The 9204-nt window shown below is 45.1% G+C and overlaps 1 protein-coding gene across 1 annotated transcript; it reads right to left on the bottom strand.

Moving 5' to 3' along the window:
- Positions 1–375: 375 nt before the first annotated feature.
- On the bottom strand, positions 376–8933 carry Thoc3 (THO complex subunit 3). The gene is made up of 6 exons (XM_051171509.1): positions 8613–8933; positions 7840–7996; positions 6494–6698; positions 5048–5209; positions 4853–4953; positions 376–768 (listed from the first exon to the last, which is right to left on the bottom strand). The coding sequence occupies exons 1-6, from the start codon at positions 8877–8879 to the stop codon at positions 605–607; spliced, it is 1056 nt and encodes a 351-aa protein (XP_051027466.1). The 5' UTR covers positions 8880–8933; the 3' UTR covers positions 376–604.
- Between the last annotated feature and the right edge of the window lie 271 nt (positions 8934–9204).

The raw sequence follows: 9204 nt of genomic DNA on the forward strand, positions 1-9204 counted from the left end.
GTAGATCTTGGCTGTCAATTTGACTGTATCTGGAAGCCACTGAAAGCCAACCAGCTGGGCACACGTGTAAGAGGTCTTCCATCATTTGAGGTGGGAAGACCCATGCTAAATCCAGGCCACACATTCTGGTGGCAGCCCACATAAAAGGACTTTTGTTTTCTGCTTACTTGCCCTCAGTCTTGCCAAGCTCATCTACCCTGCTGCTGAGACATACCTACTTCTTCAGGATCCCAACAGAAGACCAGCAGCTCCCGAGGAATTCCTCAGGGCTCCAGGGCCAGATCAGCACTGCTGAGACCCGTCGGGACCATCTACTGGATCCCTGGCCTTCCATCAGGAGACAGCTGTTGTTGGCCTGTAAGCCGCTCTCATACACATATATTCATTCTACCAGCTCTGTTCCTTTAGAGAACCCTAAAACGGGCCATGACCTATACTTGCAAAGTCCTCAGTAGCTAGCTGGCAACAAGGGAAAAGGATGGAAACAGCTAACAGAAAATACACCAAAAACAAAAAAAACAGGAAGGGGAGCTAGGGGTGTGGCTAAGTGGTGGAGCACAGGTCAGGTTGCTTCTATTCTCTGCCTGGCCTCTGTCAGGTCCTCTCAGGAGTCGTTGGGAAGCCCAAACAGCTTCACAGTTCCAGCTTCCCGGCTGCTGTCATATTTGCCATCTTTGTCATCACAGGCAAATGCCAGCAGAGGCCTTTTGGGGTGCCAAGCCACAGTGAAAGTCGGGGACTCACACTGTACCTCCCACAGCTTGTCTCCTATAGAAAGCAACATAAAGAATGTTAGTAAGTAGTACAGTCGTTAAGTACTTGGCACAGAGATGTCACACACAAGTAGGTGACAGGCAGGCTAACTTCAGCACCTCTACTCTGTATTCCCTGAAAAAGCAATTAACAGCTGTCATTTCCTGAGACAGCCTGTCCTTTACTGAATGTTAGCAATAGCCCTGTAAGGCAGAAAAAAATTTTAACTACTTTGTGAACAAGGAGGGAGTGACATCGTAACAAAGTGACACCTAATGAAACAGCACACACAGGAACTGAAAGCAGGTTGTCACCAACCTACTTTTTCCTATACCACAAAGCCTTACAATTTTTTCCCAAAGTTTGCTTTTCTTTTCTTTTTTTTCCTTTCTTCTTCTTCTTCTTTTTTTTTTTTTTTTTATTTTGTTTTTGTTTGTTTGTTTGTTTCAAAACAGGGTTTCTCTATGTAGCCTTGGCTGTCCTAGACTCACTTTCTAGACTAGGCTGACCTCGAACTCAGTGATCCGCCTGCCTCTGCCTCCCAAGTGCTGGGAGTAAAGGCATGCGCCACCACTCCTGGCTAAGTCTGCTTTTTCAACTTGATAAAAATATACATGACTTCTTTCAGTTCTGCTCTAATTTTTCTCAAGAGTTAAGGCATACAATGTGGGAGCGGAAGAGATGGCGTAGCAGCTAAGAACACTAGCTGTTCTTCTAAAGGACCCAGGTTCTATTCCTAACACCTACATGGCAGCTCGCAGCCACCTATTTAACTCCAGTCCAAAAAGATCTAACACCTAGGGCTCCAACTCCCTCTTCTGGCCTCTATGAGCAAAAGGTACACACATACATGAGGCAAAACAGTCATACACATCAAATAGTTTTTTTTTTACAAAAGACTTATAGTGTGATATCATTATAAAGTTGCTGAATATACAGCCGGGAGTGGCAGCACACACCTGTAATCCCAGCACTCAGGGAGGCAGAAGCAGGTGGATCTCTGTAAGTTTGAGACCAGCCTGGTCTACAAAGCAAGTCTATGACAGCCAAGACTACACAGAGAAAGCCTGTCTCAAAAAACCAAAAAAAAAACAAAAAACAAAAAAACCCACTAGATATGTTGAATGGTATGTATCTACCAGGTCAACTACATGGTCTATCATATACTACTAGAATGTATGCACATATTGCTTATGTATAAGTCTATATTTTTGTTATCTATATAGTGTTTAAAGCTACCTACGTCAAGGACAGTTATCTGCAGCCCATCTGAACTAAGCTATGTGGACATGCACAGTGATCGCTGGCATCACTACTGCACAACTCTCACTTTCCTTCAGGTGTTTACTCTGTATCCATAATTTGTTATGGGTTTGTTTAAAATAAAAAATTCACACAACTTGGGCTGGAGAGAGGGCTCAGCGGTTAAGAGCACTGTCTGTTCTTCCAGAGGTCCTGAGTTCAATTCCCAGCAACGACATGGTGGCTCACAACTATCTATACCCTCTAATGCCCTCTTCTGGGAGGCAGGTGTACATGCAGATAGAGCACTCATACACATAAAATCTTTAAAAAAAAAAAAAATCACACAACTCAAGAAAACCAAAGCAATCACGAAAAAGCCTGAAATGTTTCCCAGGGAACCATGGAGCTTTATGAACTGAGTCCTGTGCTGGCCAGTTTGTCAGCTTGACACAAGCTGGAGTCACTAGAGAGGAGGCTCCATCGGGCTGTAGGAGGACTGTAGGACATTTTCTTAATTGGTATTGATGGCACCTAGTGCAGGTGGTGCCATCCCTGGCTGGTGGTCCTGGTACTGTAAGAAATCAGGCTGCTTTCTTATAGAGTAAGTCAGTAAGCAGCACCCTCCACGGCCTCTGCGTCAGCTTCTGCCTCCAGGTTCCTGCCTTGCTTGAGTTCCTGTCCTGACTTCCTTTGATGATGAAAAGTGATAAGGAAGATTAAGCCAAATAAACCCTTTCCTGCCCAACTCACTTTGGTCATAGTGTTTTTGTCACAGCAATAATAACACTTCCTAGGGTAAGTACCCGGATAATTTACTATAAAACCTAATCACTAAGTGGCACACAGTGTTGACTGCATGAGACTGACATTACCATACTAGGCAACCAGTTCAAACAGACTGCTGCAAGTTGCATGGAATGTCTGAAAACTGAAATAACAATTAAGATTAAGTTCTACATTATCAAGCCAGCTGTGGTGGCGCACACCTTTAATCCCAGCACTTGCAGAGGCACGTGGATTGCTGTGAGTTTGAGGACAGCCTAGTCTCCAAAGTGAGTCCAGGAAAGCCAAGGCTACACAGAGAGACCCTGTCTCAAAAAACCAAAAAACAAAACAAAAAAAAGTTCTACATTATGAAGAATAAAATCAAAATTCATTCTTACCTTGCTTCAAACTTAACTATCAAAAATATTAAGAAATTATATCTAATGTTATTTACTCCAATAAAAATGCATAGACAGAAAAATAAAGACTGAAAAGAAATGTACAAAAAATAAGCAATAGTTATCTCTAAATTATGGACCTAAAAAGAAGTGAGGCTGGTAAAGTAGCTCACTGAGTAAAGGCATTTGCCAAGCAAACCTGAGCTCAGCCCCAGACACTGGCCATCACTGACTAACATGTACACCTGCTCTACATACCTGTACACCCAAGGCCGCAGGAGAATTCTCAGGGAGCTTTGTGCCTGGCCCCTCTGAGTCAGGCGTGGAGAGAGTTTAAAATGCCTGCCCGAAAGGCCCTCCCTGTGTGGCTAAATGGCTGGCAATGCTCACCAGAGATTAACAGGCAGCCCTTTAACAAGGCAACACAGGTCCACTACCCCCTCAGTATTCTACATACTACAGAGAGCTCAATTAACACTATGCTGGTCAGTTTGGATGTCAGCAATCTGCGAAGGGCGTGCGTCTCGGTGGACTTTTGTCTAGATTAGGCATGCCTGTATGGGCTTTCTTAACTGAATCCCTTGAGGTGGTAGGGCCCACCTGTATGTGAGTTTCAGGGGCTGGTCCCTGGACTGACTGACAGGAGAAGGGGAGAAGAGCCATGGCTCTCTGCTTGTGACCATGGATGTAATGCTCTGTCCAACTCTGTCATGATGGGCTGCAACCTAGCTGTGAGCCAAAAAGGCCCTTTCTCCACGAAGATGCTTTCGTAAGGGCATTTTTATCACAGCTACAGAAAAAGAAACCAAGATAAACAGTATCACAACTTGCTGATAATTAAGCAAAATTCATCAGAAAGATAAATATTCCATGTTTTCTCTCATTTGGGGGTGCTATTTTTTCTTTCTTTCTTTCTTTTTCTTTTTTCTTTTTCTTTTTTTTTTGAGACAGGGTTTCTCTGTATAGCCTTGACCATCCAAGACTCTCTTTGTAGACCAGGTTGGCCTCAAATTCACAACCATCCACCTGCCTCTGCTTCCTGAGCGCTGGGATTAAAGGCGTGAGCCACTACATCCTACTGCGGTCCTAGATCTTACATTAAAACCATGTATTTACAAATGACTGCAAATTAGAAGCAAAACTGGGAAACACAGAAAACTGACAGAAGTGGTCAGAAGGGGGATAACAGGGATTGGGAAGGGATACCCACAAATGCCTGCTCCTTGTCTCTTATTTAAAAAACTTTTTAGCCAGGCATGACGGTGTCCCACTTTAATCTCAGTACTCAGGAAGCAGGGACAGACGGATCTCTGTAAATTCAAGGCCACCCTCACATACATCAGGAGTTCCAGGGCAGTTAGAGATACAAAGTGAGACCCTGTCTCAAAACAAACAAACAAACAAACAAAAAAAACAAAAGCAAAACACTTTTTAAAAAAATGTATTTTTAAATAATGGAATAACACAAATACAAAGTATTTTCCTATACCACTTCCCTTCAAACCCAGTGCTTTGTTCCTGGCCTTTTATCCAATCATTACGTGAAACTGGCAGATATTAACAACTTCTCTCAACAAAACAGATCAGTTTCAGATAATGCTGACGAAGAAGCAAGCAGTGTACAGAGCTAAAACAGGACAAGAAAAAGCCTGAGGCATGGTATCAAACACAAAGGATTCAAATTAAGTTACCTGTCTCTACTTCAGCTATGTCAATGAAATGATCCTCCGAGGCCGACGCCAGCATTTTCCCATCATGGCTAAAACTGAGGGTCCTCACAGGCCAATCCAGTCTATGAGAGGATGGACAGAAACATCAGAATTACCCCCAAAAGAGGGAGGACGATTGATTTCCCCCAAGAGGAAAAGTCTGTGAGAGTTACTTACCTAGAAAAACACCGCACACACACTAACTCATCGACATCCCAGAGACTGACCAAAGCATCTGCACTTCCTGTGGCAAAGTATTTCCCCATGGGGTCAAACTTGATACAGATGCAGTTAGAAGGATGGGCATTGATGGACTGCACGGGCTTCAGTTCTGGGTAGCTGAGGAACGAGACACGTAGCCATCAGTGGGCAGAAGAGCGCCGTGGCACTAGAAAGCAGTAACAAAAACTTCCCAAAGAAAAGATTTGTTCAAGCCACTAAAAGAGTACAACACAGGCCTAGGTATGCGAGCCTATACCATTTAACACCAAGATAATCAATGAAGTCACTGGGCCTCACAGAAAATTACATCATCCCTAGACTTCCTGAAAACACAACTCTGGGGCAAAAGAAAGTAAGAGAGGCACAGCCACAAGAACAAACACAGAAACAAGAAAGTGAATTCAGGATTCTCATACCTAGCCAAACTATCCAATATAAGAAACACACACACACACACACACACACACACACACACACAAAAAACCACACAGAAAAGTATCTACAAGTTTATAAATATATAAACTCCTTCAATGTCCATAGCCAATTTGATTTTTGTTTTATTTTGATTAATTTGCCATTTACAGCAAATATCAACCTCTCCACCACAGAACCTACAGCCATCTCTCTGCCTTGCATCACTCTCTGGCACAGACTCACAGTAATAAACACAGACTCTTATGGCCCTGAATTTTAGTTCCATGTTTTCATTTGCTTACAGTACAAGTTATCTACTGACACTCCACCTTTAAGACCAGCACTAGGAGCCAGGCATGGTAGCATACGCTTGTAATCCCAGCACTCAGGGTGAGGCCAGCCTGGTCTATAAATCCAGACAAGTCTAGGACAACTGGTGGGGGGTGGGGAGGGAACGGACACAGACAGGACAGGGACCAGCACTAGGTTAGACATTAGCAATTCAATGGAAAAAAGACAAACACAATCCTTTCCACCATGAACCTGCTAATATAATGAGAAAGATAAAGTAGGCATTATAATACATCATTAAAAATGCGTCCTATAGAAAGTGTATAAGATACACTAAAACTCTTTAAATGTGGAGAGAAGGAGGACAGGAGGATGAAGGTAATTTTGCTACAAGGAAAATGATATTTAAGCTGATATTTTAAGGAAGCAAATCAGTGACAATTCGAGGTGCATGAGCTCCTGGCTGGCTATCTGATAATTAATTGAACCTTTGCAAACCTCAGTCAAATAGGAAGATACAATCAGTATCAGTAAAACCCAGAATACCTGGCTCAAATATACCTAAGAGAAAGTAGGATTTTCTAATACTCTTTATGTTTCAAGTATTTGGGGGTAGCTTCACACCTAACTCGTCTCTGCACATGACGCAGCACGCAGTGCACAGGTATGACAGTCCCCCAGGCCGGAACCCCTCACCTGAGAATGTTGATACAGCCATTGCCATTGGTCAGGAAGAACATGTTATTATCATTATTCCAGGAGATTTCATTGACCTCAAACTTGAACTGCTCTTCTGCTTTGGAACGATGTGTCTTGGCATCGATAAAGGTCACAACATCATCCTTGTTGCCCACAGCAATGGTCTGTCCATCGGGGCTCCAGCAGATATTAATGTTCTCCCCTGAGAACCCAGATACAATCCATCAGCAAGATCACCTTTGCCCATCATCCTCCAGAAGCTTACTCTGCTATCCTAGAAAGAAGATCAGAGCTATCTTCAGCCCACATGCGTCACCAAGTCAGTGGAAGGAGGTGCCACTGACCAAGTGGTAGCCGTGAGTCTAAACGGTTGTCAAAAGCACCACTCGAGTATCAGTCTCACCATCAAAGTCCATCAGTGTCCACACTGAACACAAAAGTTTTCAACGTCATTGAATCAAAGATGCCATTTTTGCCCCCACATTTTACTATCTATAGTGCAGTTTAAAATCTATCAGAATGTGTCAAGAACTCTGTTGTGGGAGCTTGGTGGTGGTACACACACACACACACACACACACACACACACACACACACACACAACTTAGGATGCAGAGGCAGAGTTCGAGGCCAGCCTGGTGTACAGAGTGGGTTCCAGGACAGCCAGGGCTAAACAGAGAAGCTGTCTTTTTTTTTTTTTTTTTTTTTTTTTTAAAAAAAAATTGCTGTGGGGCTAGAGAGATAGATGACTCATCTGTTAAGAGCACTTGTTGCTTTGTTTTGTTTTTCTGGGGGACCCAATTTCAACTCCCAGCACCCACAATTCACAACTGCCGGTTACTACATTTATAAGAGATAAGATGCCTTCTTCTAGCACCTATGTGTGTGTGGCGCACACACAAAAATCTAAAAACAGCAAAAATGCTTCTTTAAAAAAAAAAAAACTCTTTAATGACTTCTTAGGGTCACTTATGATAGAGTCAAGATTGCAGGGTACCGTATGGCAGGAACACAGCCTTTACATGTAAGGCACGACTTCCCAGTTGTTTCTCCCAAACCACTAAGATCAGCAGAGTGCCAGCATCCTGACCCGCAGGAATCTCCCAAATTCTCTATGCCTCTGCACACGCTACTCTCTGTACCTCCCTACTCACTCTAACCAATGATTACCACAGCCAGTCAGAAAAGTGCTCGAATTCTACTCTTCCTTGTCTCCTCCTAGCAGACATACATAGCCCATCCTGGTGACCCATGATGCAGAGCATCAGCTACAAAGAGCACAGTAAAGGGCTGCTGGAAGTTACCCTAGCTTTTCTTCCGAAAGCCCCTCTGTCTGAAGTTACCTTTAGTGTTCACAGTGGCAATGCATTTTGTAGTCCTCACATCCCAGATGCGAATGGTTTTATCTCCAGAGGCAGTGACAAAGAGGTCAGGGTTGCTTGGATGCCAACAAAGCTGATCCACGCTGTCACCATGTCCCCGGTAGTTGTTTTCTTTGACCTTAAAAGAACAGAAGCCAGATGCCACTTCACACAGAGATACATGCAACCTAACTTTTTATCAAAACGGTGATACCCTGAAACCAGGAAAGATCTGGATAATTAAAAAGAAAATCCGCTTTCCAAAACTTCAGCCGCTGTGAACTGCTCTGAGTCTCGACATTGGTGCTCTTACTCTTGCCCTTCCTGGCCTCCCTCCTTTCTTCTTTTCTCTTTTACCACCGCCATCCAATCCACCTGTCCATCCCCAAAGGATGCGCTATCATTTTCAAATGAAAACGCCTAGCCACCTTAGGGACTCTATCACCCCACCAGTCTCTAACCACTCCCTGCCAGGGATTCCTTCCTGGGGCTCCCCTAGACCTTAACCACGCCAGGCCATCTGACTTCAACTTCAACTTCCCCTGGCCCGAAACCTCGTACCGACACTAGGTTCACACTCCGCCGTCCACCAGGCGGCCTCGCCCCATTCGTTACCCCAACTCTTCCAACCCTCGCCACGTCCTTCATCACCGCCAACGACAGGTCATGCACCTCTCCATTCCTCAGGCCCCTCCTGCACTCTCTCCCTCCACACACAGCCCTCTTGCCGGCCAGGACCGACCCTACAAGCTCACCAGCCGGTCCTTCTCCAGCAAGAACACGCTGGCAGTCTTGTCGAAGGACCCCGAGGCCAAGCGACGGCCATCGCAGCTCCAGGCCACCGAGTGCACCTTGGCACTGTGTGCCGGGAACTCGCGCGTCTTGCTGTGGCCTCGGAACAGCTCCTGCATCCCGAGCACGTAGCGAGATGGGCCACTGCTCACAGAGCACCAGGGCGCCATGGAGCCGGGGCCACCCGGACCGAGCACCGAGGGCCCTAGAACTGCCGTGGGCGCCGCCATGCCTTCCTCCGCACGGACCGCGCGCAGGCAGCTGGAGACACCGAGCCTGGCGCCGCTGCCGCGCGCATGCGCCGAGAAGAGCGCCGCGTCGGTTCGCGCAGGCGCGTCTCACCCTCCCCAAGGGACTGCAAATCCCGGCACGCAGCGCGCGTCCACCTTTACCTTTTGGAAAAGCACTGATTAATTCGTCCATAAATTCACTTCTTTTTGGAAGAGTTCGACTTTCTTAATGGTCATCTCACCTTTATTCTAAAAAGAGAACCAAGATAAAGCTTCCAGTTTACCTACAAGTGAAATATCCTTTTTTTTTTTTTTTTTTTTTTTT

This window comes from Acomys russatus, chromosome 3, assembly GCF_903995435.1.
Source record: "Acomys russatus chromosome 3, mAcoRus1.1, whole genome shotgun sequence".
Lineage (NCBI taxonomy): Eukaryota > Metazoa > Chordata > Mammalia > Rodentia > Muridae > Acomys > Acomys russatus.

Bases quoted from the DNA above. Each gene is read 5' to 3' on its own strand.
- Thoc3 (XM_051171509.1), bottom strand. From the start codon at position 8,879: ATGGCGGCGCCCACGGCAGTTCTAGGGCCCTCGGTGCTCGGTCCGGGT. The intron at 4,954-5,047 runs GTAAGTAACTCT...ATCCTCTCATAG, and splicing joins TGTGTGCGGTGTTTTTCTAG to ACTGGATTGGCCTGTGAGGA. The intron at 769-4,852 runs GTAACTTAATTT...TGCTTTCTATAG, and splicing joins CATAGCTGAAGTAGAGACAG to GAGACAAGCTGTGGGAGGTA.